The 16,316-nt window shown below is 26.8% G+C and overlaps 11 protein-coding genes across 11 annotated transcripts in view, besides 21 other annotated features; 6 read left to right on the top strand and 5 right to left on the bottom strand.

Moving 5' to 3' along the window:
• Positions 1-47: 47 nt before the first annotated feature.
• Positions 48-971, top strand: EDI_166240 (uncharacterized protein; the record flags this gene model as incomplete). The annotated part of the gene is made up of 1 exon (XM_001735263.1): positions 48-971. One exon carries the CDS (start codon positions 48-50, stop codon positions 969-971), a length of 924 nt encoding a protein of 307 aa, XP_001735315.1.
• A 43-nt stretch (positions 972-1,014) lies between these two features.
• On the bottom strand, positions 1,015-1,416 carry EDI_166230 (uncharacterized protein; the record flags this gene model as incomplete). Its single annotated transcript, XM_001735262.1, has 1 exon — positions 1,015-1,416. One exon carries the CDS (start codon positions 1,414-1,416, stop codon positions 1,015-1,017), a length of 402 nt encoding a protein of 133 aa, XP_001735314.1.
• Positions 1,405-1,462: a sequence feature (AT_rich).
• A 64-nt stretch (positions 1,463-1,526) lies between these two features.
• On the top strand, positions 1,527-5,033 carry EDI_166220 (uncharacterized protein; the record flags this gene model as incomplete). Its single annotated transcript, XM_001735261.1, has 1 exon — positions 1,527-5,033. The coding sequence occupies one exon, from the start codon at positions 1,527-1,529 to the stop codon at positions 5,031-5,033; it is 3,507 nt and encodes a 1,168-aa protein (XP_001735313.1).
• Positions 5,034-5,157: 124 nt separating this feature from the next.
• EDI_166210 (uncharacterized protein) lies at positions 5,158-6,291 on the top strand (the record flags this gene model as incomplete). The annotated part of the gene is made up of 1 exon (XM_001735260.1): positions 5,158-6,291. The coding sequence occupies one exon, from the start codon at positions 5,158-5,160 to the stop codon at positions 6,289-6,291; it is 1,134 nt and encodes a 377-aa protein (XP_001735312.1).
• A 45-nt stretch (positions 6,292-6,336) lies between these two features.
• EDI_166200 (uncharacterized protein) lies at positions 6,337-8,012 on the bottom strand (the record flags this gene model as incomplete). The annotated part of the gene is made up of 4 exons (XM_001735259.1): positions 6,337-6,461; positions 6,526-6,880; positions 6,934-7,359; positions 7,413-8,012. 4 exons carry the CDS (start codon positions 8,010-8,012, stop codon positions 6,337-6,339), a joined length of 1,506 nt encoding a protein of 501 aa, XP_001735311.1.
• Positions 6,776-6,826: a microsatellite.
• Positions 6,891-6,925: a sequence feature (AT_rich).
• Positions 7,361-7,407: a sequence feature (AT_rich).
• A 98-nt stretch (positions 8,013-8,110) lies between the features above and the next one.
• Positions 8,111-8,131: a sequence feature (AT_rich).
• Positions 8,132-8,210: 79 nt separating this feature from the next.
• EDI_166190 (40S ribosomal protein S17-A, putative) lies at positions 8,211-8,564 on the top strand (the record flags this gene model as incomplete). Its single annotated transcript, XM_001735258.1, has 1 exon — positions 8,211-8,564. The coding sequence occupies one exon, from the start codon at positions 8,211-8,213 to the stop codon at positions 8,562-8,564; it is 354 nt and encodes a 117-aa protein (XP_001735310.1).
• A 29-nt stretch (positions 8,565-8,593) lies between these two features.
• Positions 8,594-8,651: a sequence feature (AT_rich).
• Position 8,652: 1 nt separating this feature from the next.
• Positions 8,653-9,987, bottom strand: EDI_166180 (polyadenylate-binding protein, cytoplasmic and nuclear, putative; the record flags this gene model as incomplete). Its single annotated transcript, XM_001735257.1, has 4 exons — positions 8,653-9,220; positions 9,275-9,507; positions 9,577-9,708; positions 9,781-9,987. The coding sequence occupies 4 exons, from the start codon at positions 9,985-9,987 to the stop codon at positions 8,653-8,655; spliced, it is 1,140 nt and encodes a 379-aa protein (XP_001735309.1).
• Positions 9,513-9,558: a sequence feature (AT_rich).
• Positions 9,944-10,075: a microsatellite.
• A 117-nt stretch (positions 10,076-10,192) lies between these two features.
• Positions 10,193-10,223: a sequence feature (AT_rich).
• Positions 10,224-10,462: 239 nt separating this feature from the next.
• Positions 10,463-10,610: a sequence feature (AT_rich).
• Positions 10,611-10,633: 23 nt separating this feature from the next.
• Positions 10,634-10,687: a sequence feature (AT_rich).
• Positions 10,688-10,784: 97 nt separating this feature from the next.
• Positions 10,785-10,822: a sequence feature (AT_rich).
• A 137-nt stretch (positions 10,823-10,959) lies between these two features.
• Positions 10,960-11,046: a microsatellite.
• Positions 11,047-11,149: 103 nt separating this feature from the next.
• EDI_166170 (histone H3) lies at positions 11,150-11,557 on the top strand (the record flags this gene model as incomplete). The annotated part of the gene is made up of 1 exon (XM_001735256.1): positions 11,150-11,557. The coding sequence occupies one exon, from the start codon at positions 11,150-11,152 to the stop codon at positions 11,555-11,557; it is 408 nt and encodes a 135-aa protein (XP_001735308.1).
• A 265-nt stretch (positions 11,558-11,822) lies between these two features.
• Positions 11,823-11,850: a sequence feature (AT_rich).
• Positions 11,851-11,890: 40 nt separating this feature from the next.
• Positions 11,891-12,332: a repeat region.
• Positions 12,332-12,443: a repeat region.
• Positions 12,444-12,450: 7 nt separating this feature from the next.
• Positions 12,451-12,504: a sequence feature (AT_rich).
• EDI_166160 (uncharacterized protein) lies at positions 12,500-13,600 on the bottom strand (the record flags this gene model as incomplete). The annotated part of the gene is made up of 1 exon (XM_001735255.1): positions 12,500-13,600. The coding sequence occupies one exon, from the start codon at positions 13,598-13,600 to the stop codon at positions 12,500-12,502; it is 1,101 nt and encodes a 366-aa protein (XP_001735307.1).
• Positions 13,601-13,692: 92 nt separating this feature from the next.
• Positions 13,693-13,802: a sequence feature (AT_rich).
• Positions 13,803-13,909: 107 nt separating this feature from the next.
• Positions 13,910-14,010: a sequence feature (AT_rich).
• Positions 14,011-14,216: 206 nt separating this feature from the next.
• Positions 14,217-14,323: a sequence feature (AT_rich).
• Positions 14,324-14,909: 586 nt separating this feature from the next.
• On the top strand, positions 14,910-15,773 carry EDI_166150 (uncharacterized protein; the record flags this gene model as incomplete). Its single annotated transcript, XM_001735254.1, has 1 exon — positions 14,910-15,773. The coding sequence occupies one exon, from the start codon at positions 14,910-14,912 to the stop codon at positions 15,771-15,773; it is 864 nt and encodes a 287-aa protein (XP_001735306.1).
• A 49-nt stretch (positions 15,774-15,822) lies between these two features.
• Positions 15,823-15,863: a sequence feature (AT_rich).
• Positions 15,846-16,316, bottom strand: part of EDI_166040 (uncharacterized protein) — a gene marked incomplete at both ends in the record, with an annotated part of 1,883 nt that continues 1,412 nt past the window's right edge. Inside the window, one exon of the mRNA XM_001735253.1 lies at positions 15,846-16,192. Coding sequence (XP_001735305.1) covers positions 15,846-16,192 — 347 coding nt within the window. The remainder of the gene's footprint in view (positions 16,193-16,316) is intronic.

The following is a 16,316-nucleotide window of genomic DNA, read 5'->3' as shown; positions in this document are numbered from 1 at the left end:
TGATTTATAATCAGTATTTAGTTGATATTTATGAGGGGTTAGTTAAAATGATAAATGCTTTAGTTCAATACTCAACGACATTACCAAGATGTGGACTAGTACCACGATCTCTTGATGTTGAAATTAGAAGTGTTGTGTTCTTTTCTGAACGACTCGAAGATATTAAAGAACTTGTTGATATAAAAAAAATGTTTGTTGGTCAATTTGGAACTACATTAATTGCAGAGACAACAGAAGATACTGTTGATCAACGCTTATATAAGAAATATCGAAATATGAACAACATCTCTGAAAAAATTGTTAATAATCTTCTTGAAGCATTGAAACCTAAAGGAGTTCAACCTGAAAAACAAAAAGATTTTGGTGTCCCAACAGCTGACCCTATTTCTTTTCAAAAAAACCAATTTGTTCAGTCTCAACAACAAAATACGACTGATAGTTATTCTCGGTTTGCTTCTATGAATCAAACCAATAACAGATTCCCTACTTTTGAACAACAAGAAACTCAACAAAATCAATTTTCAGGTATGGGTAATGATAATAAATTCCCTTCACTTGATGCTTCTTATCAACAACCACAATTTCCTTCTATAAACAATGATAATAAATTCCCTTCATTTGGAGCTCCTCAACAACAAAATCAATTTCCTTCTATAGGTAATGATAGTAAATTTCCTTCTATAGATAATGATAGTAAATTTCCTTCATTTGAACCTATTCAACAACAACCACAACAAAACCAATTCCCAACCTTCAATACTCCAATCGTTTCACATCAAAATACATTCCCATCATTTGGTCAACCAACTCAACAAAATACCAATAAGTTTCCTTCCTTTAATCAAACCCAAGAACAACCACAACAATTTCAATCTATTGGAACTTTTGCACCAATTCCTGATTCAAACCCAGTTGGTAAGAGTGATGATGTTGATGATTTATTGGCACGTATGAATGCATTGAAAGATTAAAAATGATATAATTACAAAAACTATTAATTTAATTCATTTGAAGTTATTTTTTTTCTAATTTGACATCAAGAAATGGTTTATGTTGTTCTATCATAAGTTTTTTAGCAGTGTTAATCATTCCTAATGGAGTGTCTTGGAATGACATTCTTAATTTTAGAATGTCTTGTGCTCTTAACTTATTTGTTCTTTTGATTTTATTTTTGCTTGGATTTTTTCCATGAAACCTGTGACACATCATTCTGTATTGTTCTAATGGTTTGATGGTTCGTCCTAAATCATCCACTCTATCAAGATCAATCTCATCATCTTCTTTTATTCCATCATCTACCCCTCCATGTGTTTTAAGAAATTCGATACATTTACATACACCAAATCCTAAATTAACTTCTTCTGTTAATATTACTGTTTGAGGAATCTTTTCTTCTGTATTTTCATTAAAATTCATTTTTACTATTAAATTGTTTTTTTAGTGTTTTTATTAATATTTTTTAGATTTCCTCTTTTTCTTCTGTAGAAATAAAAACTTTAAATAATGAACTTCTAAGTATTTATTAGATGAGCACCCGATTTCCTGAGGCAGATTGGAATGACTTTATTCAAACTATTGAAGACCTTGGACTGGCTCAACACAACATGAATTATAATGTACTTTCATTTCTTGATGAAGATAAAAAAGTAGAAATAATGACAACAACATTAGACTCATTAAAATCCTCAAATAACTTACAGTGTATTGACTGTGAAGGGAAAATGGTATGGATATTATCAACATTAGCAGATATGTTTGTTTATGGTAAGACTGAAAAAGAAATAATAAGAATTGCTGAAATGTATGGAAAATGGTTAGATGTTAAAGAAACTAATAAACCAAAATATTTAAAAGAAGAATATGTTAAATGTGCAAAGATAATTCTTGGTCAATTAACATTACCATTTCTTAATTGTAAAAATGATGAAAAAGAAATTGAAAGTCATGCAGAGTATTGTCTTATAGTAGTAGATATATTTTATAAGTTAATTGATAGTCAGTATGGAAAAGAACTTAATGAATGGATATTGAGTTGTGTATATGGTATTTTTGTTACTGTATTTGCATATTTTCATTCTGATAGAAAAGAAATTATTTCTAAAACAAAACAAAATAAATATTATTATTACTTACTTAAAAGACTTATTAACGTATTACATTTCTGTTTATTAAAAAATGCTAGTGTTTCAAATAATTTATGGAATGTATTTATATCTCATTCTATTGAATGGCAATTAGATGGAGAAGTACTTCAACAATGGATTGCAACTACTTTATGTTTACAAGAAAGTTATATGCAAAGTCTTATAGAAAATAACGAAATTGCCACTATTCATTTTATTAAAAATAATGGAGAAGAAAGAATTATTAAAATGAACCAATCAACACTACAATCAATTTGGCTTTATTTTATTAAATTAAGTAGAATTGATTGTAATACATTAACTTCAGAAAATGCATTAATTTTTCAAGAAGGTATTAGTTTGTTAATGCATGACCTTTCTCGAAGAATTCATTATAACGTTAATTCAACATCACTACCACCTGTTGATGGTAATATTATATTAGACTTATATGGAAAAGTAGCTTCATCACCATTATTTACATGTGACCATGATCTTTATGAAGAGGCTATTTGTGTTTCTATAGGAAATATATTATCATTCTTTGCAGAGACACTACCACTAACCCAATATAATCCTAAATATATTTTGTTATTAATTAGTACTATTCAAAAATCACTTTCATCTTTAAACTTCTTTGTAAATAAATCGTGTTTAGATAATCTTCAAACAACATTAAATTATCCATTAAGTGGACTGACTTTGTCTCTTAAACTAATCTATAGTTCAATTGATAGTATTTTAAATACATCATTAAGTGATAAAAGAATAAAAGGTTATTTAAACGCTTGGGTTTTCCGTGGTTTTATTAAAACATTAAATAATTCATTAGTTCATTTTAATGTTTACTATACAATGGAATTAAAAAATATGATTAGTTCAGACGATCAAATAGAAACATTATTATGTACACTTATCAGAAAATTAATAAATACTGACCTTGTGGACCATGAAAATTTATCTAATCTTTGTAATTTTATTACAACATTTTTTATTTCATTTCTTCCAATAACACCAGAAACATCTAATTTTAATATTAGTTATAATACTTATACTGTTAACACTATTCATCATCTCGCTTGGTTATTATTATTTGATATTCAAAGAATGTATTCAATTGATAAAGATAAAGAAGTTAATTATAAAAAACTGGAATTGTACTTCGGCATTTTACATGCCTTATGTAAATATACTCATTATATCCCAAAACATGGTGAAAATCCATTTTCTTTGGCTGTAGTACAATTGGTTCTCTTTGTATTAGAAAAATTTATTTATTGTTGTAAACCACAAAATATTCCTGATGTTTTTGTTCATTTATTATTATATATACTTTATGACTATTTAATTAGTGCAAAATCATTACAAAGAGAATACATGAAAACAATGTTTGATGTATTTGCCAAGTTAAGTCAATTATTCCCAAGTCTTATTCCTCAAATCAAACATGTTTCAACTAGTTTCATTAATAAAGAATTATTTGAAACAAATAATGATAATATCCTTTCTATTCATTCTATTAAAGAACATCAATTAATGCAACATTGGAACAACAAAGCATTAGACCATATAAGAATTGTTTATAAAAATGGAGTATTATATTCTCTTATTGATCTCCCTCAAACAGATAAAACACAATTGCGATGTGCTATTATTGAAAGAAGTTGTGATGGAAAATTTGTATTTGAAAGTTCTACCGATTATGTTAGTACATTAGGACAAATTATAACAAAAAAAGAGAATAGTGTTAATTCTCATTGTAATGGAGATAAAAGAGTTGAAGGAGTTCCTCTCTTTTTTTCTTCATCAACAAAAGAAGCTGGTCAATATCCAAAACAATTAGAAGGAGATTATCAATTACATTTCAAATCATTCTTAATGGACTCTATTCCAAACGAAGATGATAGTGTATTTTCTCCTGTTCTTGGAGCTCGGTTATATCATTCATGTGTTATTGGGATTGGGTTAGATGATGTTGAATTAGAAGTTAATGAACAATTACTTAATGATTTAAGTCAATTAGATAATCAACAACCTTTCTTTAATGCAAAGGTTCTTATTGACTTTCCACCACATGACAAAATTGGGCAATTTTTTATCTCTTTTATTCAACACTTAGGAAAGTACAATGAAAAAGAAACCTCAGTTATTCATACCGATATAGATAAATTTATTTTAGTCCAAACAAACGAAGCAAACTTAATTTGTGATTGTCCCAAGTTATTTAAAACAATAAAACAAAAAGAATATGATCTTCAAATAATTTGGAATTGTACTCATTCTTATTCTCCGGATATTTTAAGTAAGAATGTAATTATTATTACTCCAGTCTCATGTAATACTTTTAGAATAATATCAAAGATAAACACTACTTTAATTTCTGATGTTTATATAAATGGAAATTCATTATCATGTGCAATCCCAACTTTTGCTCTTCATTTATTTATTCAAGACTGTACTACATATATTTCTTGTAATATCCTTCGTCAAAAAACAATTGATAAAATTGTTTCTTCATATAAATTTAATAATAATGGGCGTTCTGCATTTATTTTTGACCACAAGATTAACAAAAAAATTGCTGAAAACAATTCTCATATTTCTACCACCTGGACACCTTCCCCAATTCCTCCACCTTCAACACCCACTCCTCGCCCTGAATCAATAAATAAAGTTATATTACCAACTCGTATCAGGATGGCAATAGAAGCTATCAAAAATAATCCATCAACTGATTGTCCACTTTATCATTTATCAAATCAAGATCTTCAATCAGAAAAAGACAAATTTAATATATTCAGCCCATCAATAACTTGTGAAATCCCAGAAAATCCATCTTATATTGAGAAAAAACTCCAAAGAACTAGAAGTCCAGTAACAAGTTTCCTTTCAAGACGTCCTGCAAAATAATTTCTATTTTCGTTATTACTTTTCGTTTTTAATTTTTTGTTATTTGAAAAGAAAGATTTAAAAATCTTCTTTAACTTAATGAATAGCTTTTTAAATATAAAAGAATTATTCTCTGAAAAAATTAATGAAAAGTGATTTTCATCACTTGGATAAATTAATTCAAATTTATCCTATAAATAAATTTCAATGTTCCCTACAAAAGTTTTGTGAAAATGAAAAAATCTCAAATGAATTTTACAAATACAAATCAAGAAATTCAAAACTCTCCATCAATCCATTGATTGGTGATGATTTTATTGGAAGAGATATTGAAGATTGGGTTGGACTAAGTTTAAAAAATAAACGAACAAAAAAACAAATAATTACTAATTCATTATACAAAGAAATATATGTTGAAGGAGTTGTTAATCAATTCTATTTTAATTGTATTGATTGGATTGAAAATTCATTGATTGTTGGGTTAAGCAATTCTGTGTTTGCTGTTAATGTTATAACTAATGAGAGTTGCCAATTAATTCCTACCAATGAGTTATATTCAGTAAGTTGTGTAAAGAAAGAAGGAAAAAAAACAGTTATTCTTGGTGACTGTGATGGGACATTATACCAAATTGATTTAGAAGAGAATGTGGTTTCTCATAAAGCAAAAATCCATAATGACAGAATAGGAAGAATTATTTGTAGAGAAAATATGATTGTAACTGGAAGTAAAGACAAGAAGCTTAATTTTATTGACCGAAGAATATCATTTGATAAATCTATATCATCAACACTATTTGAAGGAGAAGTTTGTGGATTGGTAATAAATGATAATACTATCTGTATTGGAACTAGTAACCATATTGTGTATGTCTATGATATACGTTTCAATAACATTCCAATTAACATTGATTATTTCCACAAATCTGCTGTTAAAGCTCTATGTTTTGAAATTAATAGAAATAATGTAATATTATCTGGTGGAGGGATACGTGATAGGACAATTGAAACATGGAATTATCTTACAGATGAAAGAAGGTGTATTGAAACTGGTGCACAGGTAGTATCTATTGATTATAAGGAAAAACAAGAATATATACTTGTTGCTCTTGGATACCCTTCAAATGGTTTCATACAACTAGACTATCAAATGAATGTATTAAAAAGATTTGATGGACATGAAGGTAGATTGTTAAGTACTGCAGGATTTTCATCACATGCAGATCCATTATACGCTTCTTTAGGTTCTGACTGTAAAATAAATGTTTGGGATTTTATGTAAATTGATTTTTTAGAAAAAGAAGATATGAATGGTTGAGAAATAAAATTAAAATTGGGTATAAGCAGTAATACCATATTCGTCATCATTAGAAATTTCTTTTGGGAAGAAAATAAATGTTAATGTGTAAACATACAAATTACACAATAACTGTCTGCAAATCATAGAAATGGCTATAAACAATAATTAACCATTATTCATTTAACAACAAAAAAAGACTTTATGAGAATAACAAACGAGGTAAGCAGTTCATATCCTGACCAAAAATCAAGTGAAGAAGGGTAACTATTAAAACTACGCTAGTAAAGATACTAAACCAAAAAATTCTATTTTTATAAAGAGGTGATCGTATTTCAGAGTAAGTAAACAACATATAAATCAATGTCCATCCGTATAATAAGAAACAAGTAAAAGTTGATAATGCACCAAAGATAAGGCCAATAGACATAGTATCATCGACTACAGAAAATGGTGATTTGTTTGATGGAAGATAATATAAAATGAAATACAATAAGAAAAATACAAAATATGCAATAAATCCTGTAGCTCTTAATATCCATATTAAAACACTACTCTTCTTTCCTAATGCTTGCTTGTTTGTGAATAATACATAAATCTTTTATAATAATTAATTTAACAACAAACATTTCTGGAATGATCGATATGTAAAAAAATAAATGAAACTAAAACAATTTGATATATAGTATATATACAAGTATCAATACATGATATCCAATCAGCATTAAAGAAGAATCGAAGAATATTGAATGGGTTGTTATAAAAATTTAATAAGATAATCATAATAAAACTGCTAATATAAAAATGGTCTTCATCATTTTTATATAACTTCATAAAGAAATATAAAAAAGAATATAGTACAGTAGCTATAACTGATAAAATTACTAAGAAAGTAACAAATGATATTTTAAATAATGAATACCCTGGAATTCCTCTTTTAGAATCCATTACTAAAGTATTATAAATTCCAGCTTTAAAGAAGAAAATAAAAGCATATGATGAATTGAAGACATTTCTCAAATAAATAAAACTAAATCTATTACACTCTCCTCCCTATTTTAATAAGTATTTTAAATATGTATTAATTTAGTTTAATAAAAACAAACAGTGAATGAACATTGTGTTTCAAATTTGACTGGTTTATTAATGTTATCAAGAGAATTCAACTCAGGATGATCTAGCCACCAAAAAGTAGCATTTCCATAAATTGTTATTTTATCTACTGATTGATGGTTTAAATCAGTTTTAACATATGGCTTACAAGTTGTAGCTTGAAACTGGTTGTATGTTTCCATTAAAAATTCTACATCAAAGAAATAGTACATGTCTTCTCCTTCACTTAATGATGAACTAATTTCATCTTCTTCTAAAGAAACAAGAGATGATTTTATTCTAATAGAATTCAATTCATTTTCAATTTCATCAACTTTATCTTCTTTAATTTTATTAACAATATTCATACCACTGAATGAATCAACAACTCCTTCTATTTTTTTTTCATTACCAATATAAGAGACAAAAGCAACAGTGTCATCTCTATCAAATGACGAACCGATATTAAACGTAGTAGAATTAGACATAATTCCAATTTCAAACATTTGGCCAAAAGAAAAAGATATACCAAGAACCAAACAAATAACCCAAACAAAACATAAAGTAACTTTCCAAACATTTCCTAACTCATCAATAATGACTCCATTTGGCATCTTTTGAATAATTGATAGAATACAAGATGTGAACTTAAAATTTTTGGTTAATGGTTCTTCTTTTCAAAGATCTCATTAATATTTCTATAACACTATTCTTATTTAAAAATTTATTAAAACAAAACTATTACAGTTAAAACCCTGAAGAAGGTTTTTCATTTTCTTCTTGAACTTCATAATTCAACTGATTTACAAGTAATGGGAGGAGTCAGAACTAAGACAGTTAAAAGAGCTGCTAGAAATATTATTGAAAAGTATTACCCACTCTTAACTCTTGATTTCCATACTAATAAGCGTGTTGTTGATGAAGTCGCTGTTGTTGAAACCAAAAGATTAAGAAATAAAATTGCTGGTTTCATTACTCATTTGATGAGAAGAATTCAAAAAGGACCAGTAAGAGGAATTTCTTTCAAACTTCAAGAGGAAGAAAGAGAAAGAAGAGATAATTATGTTCCAGAAAAGTCTGAAGTTAATATTGACAAGATCACTGCTGATCCAGTTACTCTCAAAATGCTTGAATCAATTGGAATGCCAATTAACAAGAAAAATTAATTGCAAATGTTTTGGATAAATGAAATTCGTTTTTTTTTTAACTTATTAAAATTAACAAACAAAAAGTAATAAATTTATTTAAAAATACTCATTTATATGGATTAGTGTCCGATTTCCACGATTGTTCAGATTTTGTTTGGACAGGTGGTGAAGAAAAATAAGGGTTGTATGTTGGTTGAGTATTTGGCTCACTCTGTTTTCTGTCATCAGATGAGTTAGAAGTTTGTTGAAGAGTTTGTGATGGGGATGGTTGTTGAGGTGAAGACTGTACAAACTGTTGTTTTTGTGAATTTGAGTATTCAGGTAGTACCTTAGGTGTGGCTGGGTTTTGTTGTTGATAATAAGGAGGGATTGAAGGATAAAGTTGAGGAACTGAAGGAGAGGAATGGTTGTTTGGGGGTTGGATTTGAACAGAAAGTGGATAGTATTGAGGTGGGTATTGATAACTAACATAAGGAGATTGGTACTGAGAAGGATATGTAGATGTATAAGGAGGTTGATATGTAGAAGGATAAATAGAATAAGGTGGTATTGTTTTTGGAGAAGAACCAGGTGATCTATATTTTGGGTAGTCTTTAATTCTGTCTTTTGCGAGGTGGTCATGTTTTAATTTTTTTAATTGGTTTTTTGTTTCTACAATACGTTCAAGATCTTTTCTAAGTTATAAGAGAGATTATTTATTTTTTATAGAAGAATACCTTTAAACAAACTTAGAAAATGATGCGTACTTTACTTCTATAGTTCCTTCATTCCATTGAGCGTTATTAGAAGATTCAAGTGCTTTAACAGCAGCTCTTGAATCATAATATTCAATGAATTTAATATTAGGTTTATCAGCTGAATCTCTAATTTCAGAGACTTCACCAAATTTTTCGAAATAATGAAAGATTTCATCGTTAGTAGGTATTTTCTGAAAACCACGAAGAATGACATATAAATTTGCCTAACTATTATTAATTCAATTACTTTAAATAAAATTATTTATTAATAATTTGTAAGAAAGAAAACAAACATGATTCTCAAGACTATCTGTTTTATTAATTTCATTGTCTTTAGGTAATGAATAATGAATTTTGATAGGCCTTCCATCAATTTCTTTTTTATTTAATTCTTCATGGGCTTTTATTGCATCACGAATGTCATACTAAAATATTATTATGAAATATTTATGTTATGGCTCATACTAAAAACAACAATGAGCCTTGGAAAAACAAACAAAAGTAACGAATGCAATTCCTCTATTCTCAATTTGACAGAACACCTTTTTAATTTCTCCGTATTTCTCAAATAATTTTCTAATACTCTCTTCATTAGCATTAAAAGAAATATTACGAACAAAAAGTATTCTCGACTTCCTCTCTACAATATCTTCTCTCACTTTTTGATATTTATTTTTATATGAATATTCGTGTCGTTCACTCATTTTTATTTTCTTTTTAGTTCTTCATTTTCTTTTTAAATTTTATTATAATTTTTATTAACCCCTTTTTGTATTTCTTTTTTCTTTTTTAATAATAAAAGAAACACAACCCAATTTCTTATCAAACTCTCTTGATTATTTTGTTGTTTCTTGTAACTTCTTTTTTAAATTATAGCCATTTCATATCTCTTTTTATTATATCAACAACTTTTATTTTTAATATTTTAAAAAAATTAAAAGTCTCAAATAGTGTTATTATATTTTTACATCTTTTAATATTACTCATTCTAATTTATTTTCTTGTTAATCTTATTTATTATGACCTTGGGTCTAACGCCTTATGTAATTTCCTTATCAAATTTGGAGACTTATTGATTTACAGCTTCTAACTAACACTGTAAATTTAGTTTCAATATTCTTAATAAATTATTTATTCATTGTTTAGACTTGTTTTTTTTTAAGCTAAATTGTTTAGAAGAATATATCATTATAAAACTATTTTATATTTATTTAAAAGTATTATTCTTCTAATAATTTTAATTTTAAATTAATAATATTATTATGTAAATTATTTATAATAATAGAATTAAGATTAGTTTTCAAAATTATAATAAAAAATTTAATTTCAATGAAAAGACTTATTTCTGTCTTTTTATTTTATTTTTTTTAAGTTTTTGATATTACTTTAATTTCTTTTTAATTTCACAGAGAAAATTTAATGCAAGTAAAAAGAAACTTAGTTCTACTTCAGGGAAACTCAACCCATTTTTTATAAGAAAGAATTGAATTAATAGCTGTTGAATTAAATATATTTAATAATACAATATTTCAATTTTTTGATACTTATCAATTTTCTATTACCAAGTATTTTGTAGAATAAATAATATATTGTTATAAAAAGAACTATAAATTTGTGTTATTAATATAACTTTTTCTCTTTTATCTAATATAGAAAACCTAAGAAACCCTAAATATTAAAAATAAAATAATAATAAAAATTATAAGAAACAAGCATAAAACTAGAAATAAAAAAAGAGAAAAAGATGAAGAAAAGAGAAAAATTTACAAATGTCTTCGAAAAAGAGAAACCCTAAAAATTAAGAAAGAGAAGAATATTTAAAGATAGAAATGAACTGAATATATCAATACTGTGTTTACTAACACAATGGCCAGAACTAAAGGACATATTGAACGACCAAGCAACAAATCAGCTAAAGCTGTAAAGAATGTAGCATTCAAAGCTGCTAAAAAGATGTTATCAAAGGATAGTACTAAGAAGAAGAGAGCACATCCAGGTGCTGTTGCTCTTACTGAAATTAAAGTCTTACAAAGATCTACTGAGCTTTTGTTAAGAAAAGCACCATTCCAAGCTCTTGTAAGAGAAATTGCTCAAGTATCAAAGAGTGATTTAAGATTCCAATCAGCTGCTATTTCTGCTCTTCAAGAAGCTGCTGAAGCTTATCTTGTTGGACTTTTTGAAGATACCAACTTGTGTGCTATTCACGCTAAGAGAATCACTATTATGCCAAAAGATATGCAACTTGCTAGAAGAATTAGAGGTGAAAGAACATAAGTATTCTCTTATTGTGTCTATTTGAATTTTTCTTTAATCATTTTTTTGTTTTTGATTGATTATTATCATTTGTTATATCTTAATTACTTATTTCTTCTTTGTTATTTATGATTTAAAAGTTAAATCCAATAGAGTCTTGAAAAAGTTAAAATAAACAGGTGAACGAAATAATAAGTATTCAGTTACAATTTATCTGCATTGAATGGTGATGGTTTTATAAGTTTAAGACATCCATTTCTATTATAAAAGTTACCTTTTTAATGACTTAAAATAAATTGTTTTTAATAAATTTTCAAACTTAGTTTAAAAAGAAATAAAAGAGAAATTTACAAAATAAAATGTAGTTATAGTTATTAAATGTTAATAATTTTATTTTCTATTGATCATTATTCAGTGAAGATTATTCGTTTGAACATCGTATGTTCATTATCTATTAGTTTATTCATAGTTTTTAGTTCTTGAAATTTGACAACTTCATTTCTTTATTTATTGTGGAATAGAGTGTTTCAGATATCTCTCATTTAAATATTCATCATTTAAGTTATTATCAGATTTTAATGAGTATTAAAATTCATTATTTACTTTCATATTTTAAGAAGAACACATCATTGTCATTATACTATTATGACTAATTTTGATTTTAACATCAACCATAACAACAGATAGTTTTTCATTGATAGTATGTATATTAACAAATATACTTATATATCATAACAAGTAATTAATACTATTATATAAATATTATTCAATCAATATAAATAACAATCACTATACAGATGTTTTCTAACAAAATGTAATGTTATAGTCAGACTATAATTGATGATTCAATGCATAGAAATATTTTATGGTTTTGTAAAGTATCTCTCTGATGTGTTTCTTTCAAATCCAAAGAGAAATTTACAAAAAAATAATAAACAATAATTAAATTGAATAATTTAATTATTAATCAGTTTTTTGTTTAACTACCTTCTTGCAAGTTTTCTTACATTTGCAGCATTCATAAGTGAAAATGTAAAGAAGGAAAACAAGGACTATTAAAGAATCAGCTGGAAGTGGACAAAGTGTAGACAAACCATAGTTAAGTAAGAAGACAACAGTCAAATAAGTTCCATTCTTAGTCCAAATGAAAGTATTGGCAAATAAGAAAACAAAGAATCCAACAGCAATTTGTAATTCAAATGGAATTTTGAAATGAAGGCAAAGACCAAGTAATCTGTAACTAAGAACATAACAACCGAATAAGTATGCTGGTGAAACAAAGATATAACCGAAATTCAATGCAAGGTTAACAACAATAAGAGCTAATACAATACTTGCAATAGTAAATACACCAGCAAAGACATAATCAGAAGTAGCTTTATAGTATCCAAGAGCAGAAATAGCAGATACAATTAAACCAATAAGTGCAAGAACTTCAAATCTAGTAACTGATCTTGTTTCTTTATTAATTAAATAGAAAGCAATAACAATAACAAAAATTGGAGCAGTAACACCAAGCTTATTAACACATTCAACAAAGACACCAGCAAAGATATGGATTTTATCCATAATATAATGTGGAATAAATGAAACAAGTTTTTTAGTAATTTCGTTATTTTTAATGAATTCAAAAATAGTTGCATTTTGTTTAGTATTTAAAATCATTGTTTTCACTGTAGTACAAGTAGTTGATGGAGTTAATGAGAATAAATAAAATGCTCCAAAGGCAGTTACAATAAAGGAAAGAGTGAATAAATGTATTAAAGCCCATGAAAAGAATCCATTTTGTGGAATCAAATTAAATAAGAAAGTTAAAGCAATTGCTGAAGCTCCAATAATAAGTAAAATATTAGAGTCGATATCAGGGAATTGTTTTAACATATTTTGAATAGTGGCTGGATATTTTCCAGAGCACATTGTTGAATTTACTTTTACTTGAATTGAGGCAGTCATTGCACTGTCACTTTGAAGTTGTGGTACTTTTGGTAACATAATTTGTGCAACAATAAGACCGGTTAATAATAAACCAATAAAGAAAGATATCTTTGGGAAACCGTAAGTCATTATACATTTCAGTTCTTTTTTTCACTCAAATATCCCTCTCCCTTTTTGCTGACAAAGCTTCATGTGGCATGTTATTTTTAAGATGTAAAGTCAATTTATTATATTTTATTATTTTTTATAGTAATTTGTTATTATTAAATAAACTATTTTTAGTTTTCAATTAATTATTGAAACAATTATTTTTTTTATTAGTATTATTTTTGGAAGTGTTGATTGGGTAATTAATTTTTAGGTTTATTTAAATATAACATATAAAAATCAATTCTTTCCTTAATATAAAAAACTAAAGTATTAAAGCAAATCACACTCTATTTTATAAATTTTATCATTTTTTACAAATAAAAAGTTAAAATTTAGTTTTTCCTTTTATTAAAGTTGATAAATTTATTTAGAAATTCATTATTATATAAGTGTAAAGGTTTTAAAAAAGACATAATTACATTATAAACTTCGGGAGACTATAGTGTTTGTTTTAAATAATAATTGAGCAGTCTATTATCTCAACATTTTCTTTTTTTATACTACTCTCACTGCATCAATGATAATACTATGACTTTGACGAAAGCTCTGTTTGTATTTAGATTATTGTTTAAATAATAATAAACATAGTCCCCCCTTTATAAAAAATAGTTTTTTTATTAAATAAAAGAATAATTGTTATCAAACTTATAAAAGTCTTTATTTTCATTATTATATAATTGTCTATAATTAAATCTTATTTTTGATTATGTAATAGTATCATCTTCACTACTGAGCATTAAATAATTCCTTTGTCATTATTTGTATGTTGTGACAATTCTTTGTACACTACAATCTTTGTTATATAATAAATCCTTTTTAGTTTCACAAGTTTTTCATCGAAAATTTTTGAAGAAACTGGTTAATCAAATACTTCTTTATGACTGTAGAAATAGTTGAATGGAATGAAATATCATCGTGGTCTTGGGATTTACCTGAAGATACGTGTTGTTTTTGTCAGTCCACTCTTGACTATTGTTGTCCATGTTGTACTTTTCCTGGAGAACAATGTCCTCCAGTAGTAGGAGAGTGCGGACATACATTTCACAAACACTGTATTGATACTTGGCTTGAAAAAAATACCAATTGTCCAGTATGTCGTCAACAATGGAAAAACCAAAATTTAATGGAAATAGAAAATTAATTTATTGTTATGTATAACATAGTTATATTTTATTGAAGTTAAAAATGAAGGAAGTTAAAAGTAAAGAAAGCTACAATAAATTAATTTTTTTCTTTCTTTCAACCTTTTCTTCAAACTGAGTTATTAGAACTCATATTTCAGTGAAATATGCACTTGACTATCACTTATCAAGATAAAGAATACCCTATTACTGTTGAAGAAACAGAAATTGTTGCTAATTTAAAGAACAAAATTGACAACCTTATCAATATTTCAGTTGATAGATTAGAATTAAAATGTAATGGTATTGTATTGGATTGTAATAGTCATACACTAAATAGTTATAAGGTAACTGATCACTGTAAAATAGAAGTTAACGTTTTACCACCACAACTTCATTCATCGTTATTATTCCCTTCAAACGCAATCTATAGTATTTGTGCTATACTATTAGTTTACTTTTCAACACACCCATCAATCCCTTCATCAGAAGAAACTACAGAGTCTACTGCTATGATATCATGTATTATTATGATTGTTTATTTAGTCTTTAAATCCTTATTTTCATTATTCCTTGATTATCCAGCTAAACCTACTGTTGGACTAACTAGAGCAATCTCCACTGCAATTACTGGTGTATTGATTTGTGCAATGCTCTCATTTGAACTTTGTTATAGAAAAAATGAAACAAGTATTCTCTGCACAATTATTGGAGCAATTAATTGTATAAGTTGTATAATGGGATTATATTTCCATCATACTTACCTCTCAAAAGGTTATAATGCTTTTGGTGAATTAGCTTATTTCCCATCCAAGGCATTATACTCTTTTATCTCTTGCCCTAACAACTTGTTTGAGGGACTTTTCTTTACTTCCTTTATGTTTTGTACTTCATTTACAAAAACATCAATTATTTTATGTATTTTAAATTGGGTGGCTATGGTTATGTTATCACAACATCAGCACGATGCTTACAAAAAGACTTTTAAGAAATTCCCTATTCGCTATCGCTTGATTCCTTTTATTTGGTAAGAAATGAATAATTAAAATTTTATACTTCTTTTTCAATTAACCAATTCTGAAATAAATAAAAAACAATTAGAATTAATAATAATTAATTTTGAAATTGGTTCTTTTATTTGGTACAGGTGGTAATGGTCTCTTATTTGTTGGTTCAGTTCTTTCAATAGTTCTAGGAGATGTTAGACTAGAAGACAAGTTGGCACGTCCACTTGTTATTTTAGTTTGTTGTTCCAATTGTTTACTGTTATTCTTTGTTGGGTACGTTCTTGAAGGGACTGTTGGTATAGCTTGAGTTGTTGAAACACTTCTTCTTGGAGGGAGGGCTGGTGGTTTACAAAAAATAATCTCATCTTGAGGTGGTGGTGTTGGATAATTTTGCTGTTTTGGAGGAGTTGGTGGTAATGCATGATAGTTATGAGGTGTTTGTGCTACAGAAAATAACTGAGACGATGGGGGTTGTGATTTTAGTTGTTCATCAGATTTACAAGTAGATGAGTCAATAAAATGATTAAACATTTCTCCACGTTTAGGTGTTTCTTGTGGAATTGAATT

The sequence above is a fragment of the Entamoeba dispar genome, genomic scaffold (assembly GCF_000209125.1).
Source record: "Entamoeba dispar SAW760 scf_1105229459003 genomic scaffold, whole genome shotgun sequence".
NCBI classification, from domain to species: domain Eukaryota; phylum Evosea; order Mastigamoebida; family Endamoebidae; genus Entamoeba; species Entamoeba dispar.
The sequence above is the reverse complement of the archived record's forward strand: the minus strand, read 5'-3'. Positions and strand labels throughout refer to the sequence as shown.